Source organism: Teleopsis dalmanni, chromosome 2 (genome assembly GCF_002237135.1).
Source record: "Teleopsis dalmanni isolate 2A chromosome 2, ASM223713v2, whole genome shotgun sequence".
NCBI lineage: Eukaryota > Metazoa > Arthropoda > Insecta > Diptera > Diopsidae > Teleopsis > Teleopsis dalmanni.
The window spans coordinates 147,327,494-147,346,048 of NC_051847.1; the positions used below are offsets into that span (position 1 = coordinate 147,327,494).

Sequence of the window (18,555 nt, forward strand, 5' to 3'; positions counted from 1 at the left end):
GTGCTTTCCCCTTTAAGCCGTTACATACTTTACTGACAAAACATAGGGCCTTTTTTGCAGTCGTTACTTTAAAATGATAATTATAAGTTAAGTACGATTTCGTTTTATAATAAAAGTAAATAAAATCACAGAACGAATTCATAAAAGACGGTCGGCAATATTGTTGAAAATCACATAGTCTCATTTGTTTGTTTTAATTTAAAACAGAGATTTTTATTTTAACCAATGTTCATTATATGACTAATGGTATGCTTAAGCCACTAATTTTGATGACAAAGGTCAATATTAAGAAGACTTAAGTTATGACTATTACATCGGCTCTTAGTTTTTTTTGAAATATTTTCAAATTTCTCATACATAACAGATACTTTATACAAATAATAGATATTACAACTTTTCCTTTCTATCGTAAAATATTTATTGCCCTAATATTTTATGTAAAAAATATAAATCAAAAACATATAGGAATTAACTTAAATTTAGTAACTTAATTGGGTTTTTGAACGAAATTCACTGAATATGAGCCCGTATTAGGATCCTGTTGCATTTTGAAGTTATTTGTTGAGAGACCAAATGGTTTCAATACCATATTGCCTAGATCCTTAAGCTTAGACAACATCTCTTCCTTCATACGTTCGTTGCGCTCTTGTATTAATGGTGGTAACCGCATCATACCTTCTATTGCTTCACGTTGACTACGATCTAATTCATTAACTTTTTTATAGTCTTCTAGTGCTTCATCAAGTTTATCCTCTAGTTCATATAGTTTACCACGTCTAAATAAATATATTTATGTATATGAAATATGACAATAATTTGAGAATTCTACCTTAAAATAGCGCGCACATATTCCGGCCACAATTTTATAGATGCTGTGCAATCATCAATTGCAGATTTTTTCGCATCTAATTTAATTTTTGCAGCAGCCCGATTACCATACAGTACAGCACGTTCTTTGGTATATGTTGTAGGACAAAGCTTTATTGCTTCGCTATAAACTTCCACGGCGCGCTCTGCATCACCATTTTTGAAGAACTCATTACCTTCTAATTTTAATTGATCAGCTTTTTCTTTGTTTTGTTGCAGTTCTTCGGCAGTCATATTATTCTCATTTTCTCGTAACATGTCTTCAAATCCTTCATTCATGTCATCATCACCAGCCTCTGCAACAGAACCATTGCCATCACTAAATTCTTTGTCATCGCCCTCTGCGACACTCGATAGGTGAAGCTCACTTTGTTGTTTGGTTAACTCATCAATTTCGGCTGTGTCATCCTGACTATTTGCTGCATAGTTTAAAGCATCTTCATATTCGTCATCACTCTTATCGAGCTGTATAACTCTTGGTTTATCCATAATTACACAAATTCCAATAATTATAAATTCTTAAAAAACTATTACTCTACGTATATTTTGTTGTTATTCATTTTGACAGTTGCCTAGAGATGGTAAATCTCACATTGCATTGAAGTGACAGTTATCGAAACTGTGGTGTGTGTTCGTAATGAGTAGTCACTTTTAAAATAACTTTTTTAATTGTGGCAAGTAATCTTAAAAAAATAATTAAACAGTAGTCCTATAATCAAAAATGATCGCTATGTAATATATATTACTTTATCAAATTAATTGCAAATAGCTAAATTAGATTAACGACATATTTTTTTTAAAGGGCATTTCGGCTAATCAAGCGTTTTGAATGAATGAATGAAGCGTTAGCTAGTAAAATCAGCTGAATGATGAATTTTTAAGTTATTGTGAAAACAAAAGAAAATCTGAAATATATATCAATATTATACCAAAATTCAGTGAAAATAGCAAAATTGTTAACATTTTGATAAATAACAAACAAGATAGAATGACTTGATTGTAAGTAGCATATGGAAAATATAATCTGCGCGGAAGAAGAAGTCGAAGAAGAAGTAGATGATATATTGAGCGATTTAAAAAGAAATGCATTGATCGTTTATTCTAAAAGTCAAGGTTTTAATCACATCTTACCGAAAAGCAGTAAATGACGCAATACATTTCAACCAAGTTAGACGACGGTCGATTTGCAAATGATGCCTGTAAACACAAACCAATTTGCTGTCTTGATTTCTAAAGCTGAAATATTTGTACAAGTAAATAAATATTTGTAGGATAAATATATATTAAATAGGATAATTTAAATATTTGTAGGATACTGAATTTATTGTAAATATTTTATTCCTTATATAGCATTTTTTCTCACGTTTTCTTGTGATATTTATTTTTCGTGAAAAATCAACTTACTAGAGAAGTGGGAATTACGCTAAATAAATTAAATCGGTGTGGTGATATGTATTTACTTTCATTAAGATTTTACAAAATTACCTTCATAAAATACACAATAAAATACACAATATGGTAAACATTTAAATTTAGATTTAAATTTTTTTTCATTTGAACGTAGTTAACATTGTTGAATTTCGTAACTAATTAATATCAAAAATTTTGTAAAAAGTTAAAAATTAATAACAAAAATTTTATGAAGTTAGTTATTATAAAAATTGCATCAGCAAATTTTGTAAAAAATTCTTCTTGTGTATTTTTACTTAATTTATATAACAATTTAAAAGATCATAATATATGTAATAACATAAATACAAAAATTTTTTTCTATTAGTTATCTTGTGTTCATTTTATTTTAAAGTAACGAATAAGTCTTACTGGTTAGTATATTAATTACTATATAAAAAAAATGTAGAAAAATAATTTTTGATACATGGCAACCATAACAAATTTTTAGTGTGGTTTTTTCAAAAGCAAAATAATGTCGCAAGCTGATGAATCAATCTTGAAAATAAATATAGAAAATTATATACTAGAGAAATATACTCCATTTAAATTACGGCAACCAAACTTTGAATTGATTTACTATGATGAGAAGGAAAAAGTCGTTGAGGTGAGAGAGTCCAATAAAAATTATTTGATATATGTACACATATTGCACATGGTTTTCAAACAGAAATTGTTACATTTGTATAATTTTAGCCCATTTCCGAACATCCTTTGCATGGTCAACAAAAATGTAAGCAATTAACATTTCCATTCGCGCGCAGTGGCTTATTTACCGCTGATATACGGAATATCAAGACATTGGTTAAAAAGTGTGAAGACCAAACGGTGAAAGAAGTTTTCGAACTTACACTAAATGTACGTATTTATACTCATATAATTACTATTAGATAAAATTACATTTAATACGATGTTATATCTTCAGCACAACAATAAAGTGGACTATCAGGCTGGGGATACCATTGCCATTGTGCCCAAAAACTCAAAACTTGATGTAATGCAAGCCATTATATTGATGGGCTTAGATGAAAACGCAAACAAGTATTGTAAATTTCGGCCCCTCTCCACAACTCAAAATAGCAAAGCTAAATTACCTTTGCACATACCAGAAGATAAGACTACACCACATGAAATTCTCACCGACTGCTTGAATTTGCGTGCAGTACCAACAAAGCAGTTTCTAAGCGTTCTAGCCAGTTGCTGCAGTTTTGCCGAAGAAGCTAATTTCCTTAATTGTTTATCTTCTAAAGAGGGCAACCACTTTTACAATGAGTTGATACTAGAAAAAGGCTTAAATTTCTTAGATATACTGTTATTGTGTACTTCATGTAAACCAACACTTTTAATGTTGATCGAGAATTTACCTCGTTTATTTCCACGTGCTTACAGCATTTCCAATAGCCCCAATGGACATGATAATGAAATTAAAATCGTATTTTCTGTGTTACAACATACACCAGGTGTTGCAACAAGTATGTTGAAAAGATTGGGAGCAGAAACTAGAGAATTCCCCAATGAGCCAAAAAGTGTGTTAATGTATTTTCGTAATACGAATAGGTTTAGATATACGCCTGAGGTCGCACATACCAGTCAACAAATACTGATAGGTATCGGTACGGGTTTAGCACCTTTCATTGGTTTTTTGGAGTATAAAAAGCAGTTGTACCTTGAAAACGAAAATGAAAAAAAATTAGGCAAAACATGGTTGTTTGTTGGTGCAAAAAGAATGGAAAGTGTGATCTATAGAAAAAAACTGAAGGAGTATGCAACTGAAAACATTTTAGATAGATACTTTGAGAGTTTATCACGCGAGAAAGATGCTCAGTATCATTATGTCCAGGACCAAATTAAAGCGAACGTTGATGAATTTGTAAAATTCTTGTTGCACCGCGACACAATTTTGTACATTTGTGCTGATGGTGCGCATATCTCAAAGTCCATCAAAGGAGCAATTACGGAGTGTTTAACTGAAAAGTTAGGAATAAGCAAAGATGAAGGAACTGAATTAATTAAAGATTATGAAAAACACGGCAAATATGTTGAGGATATATGGACGTAGCTGCAAACGCCCTTAAAAAAATAATATAAATTCGATTCCAAATAAAATGAGAGAACCAAATTAAAATTGCATTTCTTACAGAAATTGTATAAAAAAATGTTCCTCAAAGAGAAAAATTATTATCGAGATTAAATAAAAGCACTATACTTTTAGTAAACAAATATTAATTATCTTTGATGAAGATAAAAAGATATGACGGGACCTCAAGGTGTAATTGAATTAGAATGGAAAGTGTGATACAATGACAACAGATATATTTTTTCATTGCACATAATAACATGGGATAGGCGGATATATTAATATCAAATGTTAATATCGAAAGTAAAGTTTTAGTCTTGAAAATTAAAAAATTAAATAAAATAAAATAAAATAAAAATATATAAATTATGTTCATTTTTCAGAATTCCCATTTAAAATTGCACATCAGTTGTTATTCAAAAGTGTAGATAGATGTATAACCATATAGATGGAAGTCACAAAATTTTGATAAAGTCACAAAAGTCAAAGAACTTCTGATAAAGGACTAATACTTTCCAAAGAATATCTGCCATGTCAAAATTGTTTGTCAATGTAAACGTTACAGCTAAAAGCTGTAGTTATATTTTTCTATAATGTTTTTAACATTCCTGAACGACGTCAACTATATAAAAAATATATTTACTATACAATATATTTAATTTAATGATATTGTTTTTATTTAAAACTGATATATTATTATGTTGAGACTAGTTGAGTCAGTGCACTTGAGCACTTTTTCTCTCTATTAACTGCGAGGTTTCTTCATAATCCCTTTCTACACTTTCTACGTTTATCACTTCATCAGACTAAGCAATAATTGACCTCACCCGGTGTTGCTAAGCCTGTCAGTTTTCGTAAATAATTTCAGGGCTGTATCCTTTATGTATTTTTTGATCGGATCAATTTTGAGGATGTCATTCGTCTTAATGTAGCATGGTACCTTGAAAAGTCTTCTCAGAGCCTGGCTTTGTGCAATTTTTAGCTGGCGATATTACCGATATTTCGACTATAGTCTAGGTATAGTCATCTTCATGTGTCCTATAGACCAATTAATATTGACCAATCAGACTGTACAAAAAAATATAAATTTAATTGGGTCATTTTTCAACAATAAATTGTAAATAAATTTATATAATTTTTTTTAACTTTGAAATTCTTTAAGATTAATTATTAATTTAAAGTTTAAATATTAGGAAAAGTTTTGTAAAATCGTAGAGTGTTACCAAATCGACACAAAGTTTTGTTTAAATTCCCAAAACTTTACTGAGAGACAAAATGTCTGTTATGACATTAGCGCAAACAACAACAAAAACAGAGCGCATTTCAATGCAATGGCCTATGTAAACAAAGTGTCAAATGTCAGTGGTTTTTCCGAAGACCTCTCAAAGTCTCAAGCTGCCAGTTTGCTCACCCTACACTCCGCCATACCACGCATGTGCGAATTTAATGATTTTTGCGTATAGAGACAAGCTGAGCAAAGATTACTTCAGCGAATTTACAATTGACTGCGAATGTACCGAGCGAGTGTTTTTAACTTAAACTGCGTTCCAAAATAAATGAAATTTTTTATTATTTTCATATGAAAATAATTAATAAAATATTTAGAAAATTATCGAAAAAACAGTGAAAAAAATATTTACAAAATAAAAAATATTGAAACTAGTTAAAAATATGTAGAAAATATAATTAATTTTTCTGTAGCAAACATATTTTTTGTGTTTAAGGATAAAAAAAAAGTTATAAAAAATTAAAATATAAGAACATATTTTCTTAATTTTCGAATTAAAAAACTACACTGTAAATAAATTTGCATAAGAATTTTGAATTTTATTAACGGTAAAGTGCTAAGAAACTCATAAAAGAATTTCATTGAACTTGAAAATTATTTCTTAAAAATACCAGAAGCATTATTATATTTCCATACATATGCATATAGACATACATATATGTGTATAGATATATGCGAGAAAAAATTTATTGTGTGATTCATACTTGGTGTTTTCCTCTTACGTCGTCCTAAACGGTTCGTGTGCAAGGGGTTGAGTTTCCTCTGCAGTGCGAAGACGTAGTTTACATTACGTGAAAAATCAATAACGTCGATTTATTTGCAAATTTTTACGTATCCCACAGCTACTTTTTTACGCTTTCACAATATAACCGAGATTTTTAGACGAGAAGGCATATAATTTGACTGCTGACTAATAAGGAATTTTATTAAATTTTAACTGGTCTATAAATATAAAGCAGAGGCGATGGGTGATGAATATAGCCCCGATATGGGCGCAATGGAAACAAGTAAGTAATTTCAAATAATTAATTTAAATAATAGTTTCAGTACTTAAACACACAATTTTTAAATTTAAACACTATTAATTTTTAACTATTTATTATTTAATAAATGCATAATATTTAACCAGCTATACAGATATGAAAGGTATCATTGGAGTTCCCCTTTTCCAATTTAAAAATTAAAATTAAGAGTGTTTCATTGCCCAGTTTCTACTAATGTGTTTATTATTAAAAGAAATCTAATATATTTAACCTAATATATAGAACTTGAAATACATATCAAGCTGTTAGCGTAATATCTAGTTAAAAATATAAACACACTTTTGAACTGTGAATAATATCTAAAATAAAATTATTTATTATAAATAGAATAAAGGGGTGTTAAAAAAAGCTACATTATGTAGGAGGCAGGTTGTTGTTCAAAGATACACACACAAAATTTGATGAAAATGCCAATTATAGTTATTGATAAAAGTCCTTTATTGTTTATTAAGAAGAACATAGTTACCCGAAAATAGCAACACCAAGTTGATAAATAAATTTTATATGGTTGTTTTTTAATACATAAATTGGACAAATGTTCCAATAGCTATGCAAGTGATGTTAGCCAACTACATGTACATATACGTATGTGAAGAATCGTTGACCATCAGCAAGCTATTTCTAAGATACACTTTATTTCAATCTTCTTATAACAGATATTGTATATAACATATATTTATTATTAGCATGCATCTACACGACAGCTTTTCTTTCTTCAAATAGGGTCTTTCATATTAGTTATTTGCAGGCCAGTTTGACCCATTACTGCTTTATTAATATGCTTTTGCACTATAAGCAAACAAGCCAAAGATAATACAATTCAGCCTAAATAATGTATGATAGGTACACGCCACATCAACTCTATTGTTTTACGCCCGCCTATCACTGGTTTAGCTGTTAACAATTTAATGTTATTAATATCTACTTTGAAGTTGTATTTAAGGATCAAAATGTTTACATAATTCATTATTAGTAGATAGGTAATAGATAGGATAGGTTAATGATAGATAGATATTGTTCTAGGTGCGCAACTTAAGACCTCAATTTATGTATCAAGATTATTTTTAAAATGTACATACGTATATAAATTATTCTCTTCTGCTTCAACTGAGGAGCTAAAAACTTATTTAAGGTGTCATCCAAGCATATGAAAGTTTAAGAATATCAACTCTAATAAGTATCTTAAATGATATTAATATCAACGTAATAAAGACGTTTATAAAAAACAAGAAGTTAAAATGGATGTTTTTAAAAGAGTGGGAAGAAAAAATTCAAGAAGTACTGATATTATAGAAATAGCTGATGCATACTAATATAATTTTGTTGAATAAAAAAAGAGTATTAATGTTTTTTACGATTTCTTTGTTTGTTAATAAATAAATATATACAAAATATTCCTTTTTAACTTAAATTTCGTAGGAATTTATTCCAAATGTAATAGATAAAAATTTCTGGTATTTTTTTCATTAGGCCCTCTTTCACTATGTGTTTCTACAAATGGGCTTAATTATAGTAAACCAGTCTGTCTAAATAAATTGGAATTTTTTGTGATTGTCACTGTAATCTAGCATAATCTTTCTTACTGAATGTAATCTTCGAAATATTTAAAAATTTCAGTAAATTAAGTTACGAATTTTATGGGTTATTGTCATTATTTTATAAAAGCTGAACAAAAAACAAAAAAAATAATCAAAAATCATAATGAGTAGTACTTCATCTTTTAGCAGTGGTGGAGGTCTAATATCTAATAAGCCTTTCATAAAATATTATTTGCGTTTTCAATGATAAATTTCAAAATAGAATACATCATGATTAATATTTTTAAATTTTCTAAGTCCCAAAATGGATTAAAATAATATTATAGAATCGCAATCTCATTTGATAGTTTTTTAAAAAGAGATTTCAAACAAATAACGTCAAGAAAAAAAATATACCTATATTCTATTAATTTAAATGTTGCCATTAGATGATTTCTGATGTTTTAGTGATGTTTAGTAATCTGAGCAATGCGATTTAATCAGTTCACCATTATTCTATATTGGCATGAGGTCATTTCTCTTCTTGTAATAATACTAATAAATTTTCTATTTCTATTTATAATTAGAATTCTTGAAATTTTTGAATGTCGAAATATTTATTTTATCATAAAAATCTAAATGTTGAGTTGTAAGACTTAGCTTCAGCAATCACTTTAGATAACTAATGGGTTTGTTAGAGTTTACGCCTTCTCTTATCTTTTTTCCACTTGATACTATATTTCTATAAATATTTTACTTTCTTTACAGTACAGAAAAATATTTACTTTTAAAACCAATTCGGTCTATTTGGTTAATATGGCCTGGAGATTTTTTTCTTGTTACTAGTTGAAACTCCCTCTCGTAAGGTAAAGATTTATTACGAATTACAGTAGAGAAGATAATAAAAAAATTTCATGCCAATTTCAAAGTTATTATTCCGAGTTTTTAAACCCAATAGTCAATACTATACAGTGGCGTAACTACAGGGAAGCAACTGGAAGCAACGCTTTCGGGCCCCCGAATTTAGGGGGCCCCACTATAAATGTTTGTATTCATTGTATTTATTTTTAATAAATTCTCAAAAGTGGGACAAAACGTTTTTTATTGGAATAACTTCATATTGCATTTTATAAAAGATACGTAAATTTTAAATTTAAAGTACATAATATGTATGTAGTTCAAATAAAATATTAAACCTATTTATAAAATAAAAAAGTTTTTCTAAAAAAAATATGTGTCTTAATCGAGAGACTTATATGGAAGCTATATCTAGATTTAAATCCATTTGAAAATAATTTTGTACGTTGTCTTTTGCAAATATCAGTACTGTATACATCAAATTCCATTTGAACACCTTTATTAAAAACGGAGAAACCTCATTTCCGATTGTTAAGTTTATATCACAGCTACAAGAAATAGACGTCCAATTTCAATCAAATCAAATGGTGAAAAGGGTCGGCTCCCGAAAAGTATGTGTGTAAAGTTTCATTCGAAGAGTTCAAAAGCTGAGAGAGTAGTTTGAACTGAAAAAGTATATATATATTGTACTGATATATACTTAATGGTATTTCCGACGTTTCTTTTAATGCGTTACGAAAATCTTGACAAACCTTATATATCCTTTTCACATTTTTTCGTGTAAACAGTATAAAAAGAGGGGCCCCTTAGTATGTTGGTAGGGGCCCCTTAGTTAGAATTTGCTTACAGGCCTAAAAAATGTAGTTACGCCACTGATACTATACATACAAAAAACATAGATAACTGATCGATTCAATATAAAAATAGGCTTTTATAACAATAATACAACAATTTGATTTTAGTAATACGTAAAAGCGATCAAAGAAGGTATTGAACGATATGCTAGTTAGTCCAACTATGGTCTTAGTTATGTTATTGATATAACATAGTTACATATGTATATGCTTGTCGTTAAAATAAAGGTTTATGAATTTATAATATTTTATTCGTCTACTCTGTCTCCCTCTCTTTTTCAGTACTTCCAGCCATTCTTGGTCTCACGGCGGCTGCTGTTCTATCAGCAGTAGCTTGTGTATGTGCCAAGCAAATGCGTGCCCGTAATAAAAAGCAAAATCAACATGATGCAACATTTCCATTTCAACCAACACGTCGTCCGACTGCTGTTCGGTCTCCAAGTGGGCAACCACCTCAATATTTAAAAAAATCACCATCACCGACAGGCAACAAACAGTTGGGTATACTACAACCTATGCAAGACCAAACAACATCACCAATTTCAGCACCAACCATTAAATATGTTGAAGAGGATGAAGTGCAACCAAAGCAAAATAAGTTAAATGTCGAACAGAAATTGTCTCCCGTCGAAGCACAAAGCCCTACTGTTATACACGGTAAAAACCATATGGAGGATTCAATAGTTTGTAATGGCAAGGACATCCCCAATACTGATCAATATGGAAAACTTGGTACCATCTATTTTAAGTTGCGCTATTTGGCTGAACGTAATGCACTTATGGTTTCGATTATACGTTGCCGCGGTTTGCCCTGCAAGGGTGGTGGTGATATACCAAATGGAGTGAACGGACGTACACAAGCTGCAACCGATCCTTATGTAAAATTGCAATTATTGCCAGAGAAACAACACAAAGTAAAAACTCGTGTTGTGCGTAATACACGCAATCCTGTTTACGATGAAGACTTTACTTTTTATGGTCTCAATATCAATGATCTACAAAACATGTCGTTGCATTTTGTCATACTGAGCTTTGATCGTTATTCACGTGATGATGTTATTGGTGAAGTTGTGTGTCCATTATCTTCGATTGAAATTGGTGACATATCAAAGGAAGCTCTCTCCATTAGCAAGGAAATACAACCACGTAGTTTAAAGATACGCGCACAGGGACGTGGTGAATTGTTGATTTCTCTTTGCTGGCAACCAGCTGCTGGACGTTTGACTGTAGTTCTCTTGAAGGCACGTAATCTACCACGCATGGATGTCACTGGTTTGGCCGATCCTTATGTTAAAATATATTTACTCTACAATGGTCAACGTATTGCTAAGAAAAAAACTCATGTCAAGAAACGTACTCTTAGTCCAGTCTTCAATGAGAGTTTTGCGTTCGATATACCAGCTGCTGAGGTGAGTAGAAATGAATTTCATAACTTTCAAATTTATACATAAACCTTATAATTATTACAGGGTTCGGGGGCTACACTTGATGGCGTTTCACTTGAATTAATGTTACTTGACTGGGATCGCGTCACTAAAAACGAAGTGAGTGTTTTTTATATTGCTTTTCATTTATATGGGTAACATAGATAAACATGGTACAAAGATTATTATATTCAGTGAAGTATTATAATTATAAAGAGTTAAAGAGCACAAGTATTATTGTTATTTAATATTAAGAAGGGATGTGGCTCTGCGACCAATGTGTCAATTGTGCCCCCTTCTTAGTCTTAGCCCTGCTGCTTCAATAAAACAGAGTTTTATAGCCTCTTTCGCAAGGGTATACATAACCAGGAGTCTATTCCGTGTGTGCATTACCGCAGGATACTCTAAAAGCACATGTGTGGCTGACTCTTTATTTTCTTTGCAGAATCTACAGTTAGCATCCGTATATATACCCAGTCTCGTGAGGTGGTGTTTTAGTTTACTGTGTCCTTTTTAGATTCCTGTGATGATTTTAAGTTAAGTTTAAGAAAGGTATAGAATATTTTGAATAAATCACATAGAAAAATTTTTTTGAGCAAGGAATATTTATAATAAATTTATGTGCATATATACCAGAGTACTTTATCTCATTATTTTCGTTGTGTTTAAAATATCATATGTGACAATAAATTCTCCATTTAAATCCCAAAAATAAAGAAATTCTCTCATGCGATATCACACCACACCCTGACCTGTCATTCTGCAAATTCATTCTACCTTTGAAGTTTTTTCTTTGTGTGATAACATCTTGAAAGGAAACTACCGTGATTGTTAGATTTAATGTTATTATCGTTTCATTCAATCGGTTAGCCGTTTTCTACTTTTGAAGTTATTTTTTGTATGATAACATCATACAGACGTAATACAGACGTGATTCTTAGCTTTAATGTTATTATCATTTCCGAGAGGAAAGTGCTGAGTATAGTCAGCTCATTAGTTGTACAGTTTTTCACAAAGTTACATTAAATATGCTTCCCTGCTGCATATTAAATAATTGTTGTTTGCTTCATGTATCTCATTAAGAGATAAGTGGCACATATTTATTGTTCTTCATATCGTCTCTAGAACTCGAAGCAGCTATCTGTGTAAATGTAAACATTGCTATAGTATAATTTACTATAGATTATAGTAATTTACCATTTCAGCTGCGTAATAGATGTCCTTAATTTCAGCCGATGGATCTAAAGCTGCTGGAGATACTGAAAACGTAAAATGAAGCTAGTTGACCTAACGAGAGTTTCCATTCAATATATATTTTTACAAACAGAATAGTATTGAAATTTAACAATTAAAAATATAATTATGATTAATTAATTCAATTATACTATAGCTGATTTATGATTTCGTTCTTATACAAACACAGCAAGTTTGGCAGGGTACGAGTTCAATTCCTGATACTTGCAGTCTCAATTAATTATTTACGTATAATTAAATACAAGAATTATTTCCAATACCACTGATGATGGGTATTTGGCAATACTCGAAACAGCTGTATGATCAGTCCAAAATTCTATTAATTTAAATTATATAAAATGAATTTATTCGAAAAACCTCTAAACATTAGTATTCGAAAAACCTCTATATGTATTTCCTCATTCTGAGCTAACTATATAAATATGCAGCGACACTGGTTTAGATAAACCTAGTCCGCTAGGTATTAGGCCTCTTGCTCAATATGTCTCCCCTGATTACTTGAATGAAATTTCCACATTACTATGGAAAGTGGTTTTAGTGGCTTCAAATCTCACTCTCTATTTCACTGAATTTTAGAATCTAATAAGAATTTTAATCTAAGAATTTTGCATTTTCTTATTGAAAACTGTTTAACGAATTTTATGATTTCTAAAACTGTAATTTTTTCCAGGTTATTGGCAGACTCGAACTTGGTGGACCAAATTCTGGCGGTACGGCCTTAAATCATTGGAACGAAGTTTGCAATTCTCCCAGAAGACAAATTGCAGAATGGCACAAACTGAACGAGTAAAAAAAAAAATTTAAAACAAAATCGTCGATTATTTGAAATTTGTTGTAAAATTTAGAGCAGAAATTTTTAGAAGATGAAAAACAAAATTTAGGTGGCACATTTTAAACCAGCAGAAAACCAACACAAACACAAAATTCATATAATGAAATTAAAAATATATATACAATATATATATATAAAGAAATATCTTCAAATATATATGCTATTACAAATATTACAATATATGCAATTAATGTATTTATAACGATGACAAAATAATCTATTAACCAAAGAATTTTAAAATTATTCTAAATAATTAAAGTAAATAATAGGCAGTATATATTATTAAAAAAACAGTTGGCGTATATAAAATGCTAAATATATATATATATATATATATATATGTATATACGTATATATACAATATTTATAAGTGTGTTGTGGTCTGGTATTAAAATTAGTTGTAGCGAAATAAAATTAAAATAAAAATAAAATTAAAACCAAGTAACAGATTGATGATATAAACAATGAAATAATATAAAAATTTATAATATCATTATTTTAAGCATTTAAAAATAATATAATATTAATTATGATATATATTATATATACTTATGATATTATTTTTGATATTTAGTTTTAAAAAAACTTTTTGTTTGGTATAATCTACATCACTGTAAGAAGACATTGTAAGTGCATAAATAATATTACTTTAAATATATTAGAAAATTTAGAGAAATATATATATAAACGTAAGAAATATTTATTATAGATACTCATGTATTTATATATCTAAATAATAACATATATATAAATACATATATATGTAAGGATTCAGCAACAAAATACTCTTATTTCCACCTAATCAAAGAAAAACAAATAATTTAAAACTATTGTAATTATATTTTAGTTGAGATGTGTTTTTTATTTTTTTATTTCATGCTTTAAATGTTAATAAAAATTTAATATATATATCATAATCGATTATTAAATGTACGTATGGATTACGAAAAAAAATGGAAGAAGTGAGCTTCTTTAGCAAAAGCTATGCATAAGCCAAAAATATAGAAGTCCACAGTTAGTAACTAAGTACAGTAAAAAGAAATATTCTCAGTACATGGAAATCCTAAGAAAAACTTTGATTTCTTTAGTCATTTTCATAGCAAATATATAAGTACACAGGAAAAATATACAACTACCGCCCATTTAGTAAGACAATATAATAACAGAATAAAGAGATATTCTCAGTAGTTTTCTATAGAATTTTATAATTATTGCTAGCTTTTGTATATAAACTTAGCTAATCATACCTTAAAAAGAATATATCAGTAATAACTACAGTATTAACTACACACATCTATATGAGTATTAACAATTACAAATAATTATATTTATTTTATTCAGTGTACATAAAAAATGACTAAAAATCTTAAAGCTAGTTAAAAACACGCTCAGTCCCATCCTTATAATATTCATATAATGTACAAAAATTTGTTAATGTCTATATTCTCTAATTTTAATAAATATTGCTTTTGAAAGAAGTATTAGAAATTAAGCAATTTATAAAGGGAATAGTAATCTTGAACTCCCGGCACATGCTAAAAAATGATTTTATATATTTTAGTTCTATTGTTAAAATAACCAAAAAAATATATATATATAACAGAAATATATATATATTACAATATTAAATACATATATATTATATACACATATATTTACACCGCATTTCATTTTTCGATTTTAACTCTTGACTCTTTCATGAATTTAGAATTTTTCATACAAAGTGATAATGCATATGTTAGATATAAAGCAATATAATGGAAAAAATGTTAAGTTCCAGTTCTATGTGTTTTATATACGTAAGAATACTGGTTTGAAACTGTATTATTGGTTTGAGACAAAATTATTGGGGAGTTATATGTTTTCTATAGAACAGTTTTCGAATTCGTAATATTGACTTTCAAGCATTTATATTATGAAAGATAAGTGATTTCCCCACTTTTTGATTCCCCCAATAGAGAAGAGATACGTTTATTATAGAGAACTTCCGATGTTTTGAACCCTTCCTGCTATTGCTTCCTTATCGATTCTGTTACCGAAAACTTTAAAATATTTGTTGTGATATCTTGTTATCTCTGTTCTCTGTATAGACTCATACAGACTCATTCCTTTGATAGTTTTAAGTTTGGGTCGTTAAAATCATTCTTGAATGTACTAATTTCTCATAGGCCCATTTGGTATATTCTGTATTAGTAACGTTAGACTTTTCTACTGTTTTGCTGTAATTCTCTCCAATTCGTTAGACTTTTCTACTGTTTTGCTGTAAATTTTTGTAAGGACATTCATTACATTGAGTAACATTGAAATCAAGCCAGCTTTTTGTAGAGGAGTGAAAGTTAGTACATAGCACTAACATAAATTGTGAAAAATACAGGAGTTGAAAGAGAGTTATTGAGTTTTGATTGTGTATACAGCTAAATAATACTTTAGTAGTATTTTCATCTTTTTGGTATGCTTATAACTTTCTAATAATAGAAAGAAAATACTTATAATATATAACATAATATAAAAATAACTGCATAACTGCTAAAGAGTGTGAATATTTATTGGAGTGAATATAATAATATTTACAACTTAATTAATTAATTAATTGTCTGTTTTTTCCAATAGTTTAAAAACTTATTGATTATACCTAGTGAAAGGTTATATTTTTATTTTTATTATGTCTTATTTAAATCTGAAAAGATGATTATAAGAATTTTAGGTTTGTAAGAGTAATCCGAAAGTATATCAATAATGATATAATTTTTTTGTGATACTCCATGAAAAATTAATAATATTTCTTCTGATATTATAATATTTCTACTCTTTTTATTGAATTTTTAAAATCTCAAGAATCGGATTTTTTCATAGTCTGTTTTAATTCTTAGCCATGGAAGCCATAAAAAATTATGATAGCATAATTAAATCCATATCATACAAAATCTAGGTTCACTTCAAAATATTCTTGGACCATAAGAGGTCGTTCAGGTAATACGTAACGCGAAAAAGTGGGAGTGAATAAAGGGGTTTCTTTAATTTTGATGAATTATTTGAGAAAGGGTAAGGAGAGGGGAAAGCGTGTAACTGAATATATTATGTTACATAAATTTAAATAAATTTAATAATGAAATTGGGTTCCTTTATAAAATTCATTAACTTATTTATAAAAAAAAATGCATGGCATAATTTGAGGCAAGTTATACGGAAGGACGGTTTTATTTGAAAAATTTTTGAAATTCTTGAAAGAAAAAAGATTTTTTTTTAAAACTAATTAAGATAAATAAATAATAAAAATTTATCAACACAGCATAATGTTGGGCGTATCTACAGACTGGTGGAGTTTTTTTTTTAATTTTTATTTATCATAAAGATATATAAAAAATTTTTTGTTTTTAAATTTAAATTTATTGAAAACACCGTAAAAGTTTTTTTTAATACTACTGTTGATTGGTTTAAGAAATATGTAAATTTTTTTCATATTAATAAACACTATTAATAAATAATATTAAAAAATACTTGAAGTATGATTTTTTTCCGAATCAAAATAGGAAAAAACGAAATAATTAGAATTAAATGTTATATACAATGTAAGACTTAAGTAGCTGAAGCTCCCTTCTTCTGGAAACGAATATATTCATTCTACTGTTATAATTTTCATGTAAAAGAAAAAATATATAAAATTATAATTAGTTCATTATATTATTGTTTACAAATACTGTAAAAATCTTTAACTACATTTTTTTAATTACATATATCAAAAGTCAAACAAATAAAATAAAACTGTTGAGGAGTAGAAAAATTTTCTATTTCATACATATAATAATTATTATTAATGTGTATTATTATACATCATAAATTAAGACATCTTCAATGTTACAAAGAATTTAGTCTGGCAAATCCATATATAAAATGCAGATGTTCTTAACATAAATTCAGGCTTGAATCAATAAAATTTCAGTAGAAGTGATTACACTGCTAAAAGCTTTTGCACTATATATGTTCTTTTTTTAAAAATTATTTTTAATGTTAAAGTTGTAATATAAAAGTTCTAAAATATTAAAATAAATGCTTTATACAAAAATATATATGTATATATAAATATATATGTTATAATAACATGTAAACAGCAGCAAAATTTTTATCAGCAAAATTATTATAGTCTAAAAGCTCATTGTGATGGCATTTAAAATTTTCACAATTTTCCGATTTTAAAAGATAATTAAACATATGCACTAAAATTTACCGATAAATATATAATAAACATTAAAAACGATTATACTATATTGAACGAGCTTATATAAATTTGGTTTTATTGCAATATAATTCAATGCAATTATAATTCTCATGTTCTTTACAAATGATAAATAAATCTATGAAAAATGCATATGTATAATATTAGTGGGTTCATTATATTTTAACATGTTCATAGCATTATATTTGTAATATATTATATTCTATATACAACATATACATGTTACATGCCGTAATGCTTCCAGCAGTCAGCCGATTTATTGAAACTATTAATACCCTCCGAAGGTACAATGAAAAACATCGTTCCCTTGCAAATAGCGCACCTTTTACATTGTAATCCCAACACTTCAGTCTGGCCGTGCCCAAATCGCATTCATTGTGCTACAAATTAGCACTTTGACTCCACATTATAAAATTCGCGAGCTCTTGAATCTTATATACAGCGAGACGTGCGCATTTCTGGATGCTGGAAATGAGATTCACTGGATGCGCATAGCGAAAAGAGCGTTTAGTATTTTTAGTGATTTGAGCACAATGCTATAAAAATGCTATAAAATAGCAGCAAGGAAAATAATGTGCTTTATTATTATAAAACGCTAGAGCATTAAGTAGTTATATGAATATTGAACAAAAATATATTAACTTATCGGTATGTAACTGCATATGGAATTTGATATTATTATATTCTGTTTTTTTTTAATTAATTTAATAAAATTTTAATGCTGATATACATATTTTAAAAATGTTATTATTAGAATAAACTGAGAACTGTACTAATTAAATCAAATTCCCATATATTGTTAAAAGTAAATGCATGCTGAGATGTTTGCTATTATAAGATATCGATTGCCCATAAATA

The 18,555-nt window shown here is 28.4% G+C and overlaps 3 protein-coding genes across 4 annotated transcripts; 2 read left to right on the plus strand and 1 right to left on the minus strand.

Moving 5' to 3' along the window:
• Nucleotides 1–383: 383 nt before the first annotated feature.
• Nucleotides 384–1,464, minus strand: LOC119684249 (tetratricopeptide repeat protein 1). Its single transcript, XM_038098255.1, has 2 exons — nt 830–1,464; nt 384–776 (listed from the first exon to the last, which is right to left on the minus strand). The coding sequence occupies exons 1-2, from the start codon at nt 1,354–1,356 to the stop codon at nt 488–490; spliced, it is 816 nt and encodes a 271-aa protein (XP_037954183.1). The 5' UTR covers nt 1,357–1,464; the 3' UTR covers nt 384–487.
• Nucleotides 1,465–2,651: 1,187 nt separating this feature from the next.
• LOC119681733 (methionine synthase reductase) lies at nt 2,652–4,715 on the plus strand. Of its 2 annotated transcripts, XM_038095000.1 has the most exons (4): nt 2,652–2,690; nt 2,768–2,923; nt 3,013–3,174; nt 3,242–4,715. In XM_038095000.1, exons 2-4 carry the CDS (start codon nt 2,792–2,794, stop codon nt 4,373–4,375), a joined length of 1,428 nt encoding a protein of 475 aa, XP_037950928.1. In that variant the 5' UTR covers nt 2,652–2,690; nt 2,768–2,791; the 3' UTR covers nt 4,376–4,715. The 2 variants fall into 2 exon arrangements, with proteins under 2 accessions (XP_037950928.1, XP_037950929.1); XM_038095001.1 differs by lacking the exon at nt 2,652–2,690 and having other exon boundaries at nt 2,727–2,923.
• Nucleotides 4,716–6,250: 1,535 nt separating this feature from the next.
• Nucleotides 6,251–13,593, plus strand: LOC119683988 (synaptotagmin-4). Its single transcript, XM_038097897.1, has 4 exons — nt 6,251–6,688; nt 10,236–11,362; nt 11,423–11,497; nt 13,302–13,593. The coding sequence occupies exons 1-4, from the start codon at nt 6,646–6,648 to the stop codon at nt 13,419–13,421; spliced, it is 1,365 nt and encodes a 454-aa protein (XP_037953825.1). The 5' UTR covers nt 6,251–6,645; the 3' UTR covers nt 13,422–13,593.
• Nucleotides 13,594–18,555: the final 4,962 nt, after the last annotated feature.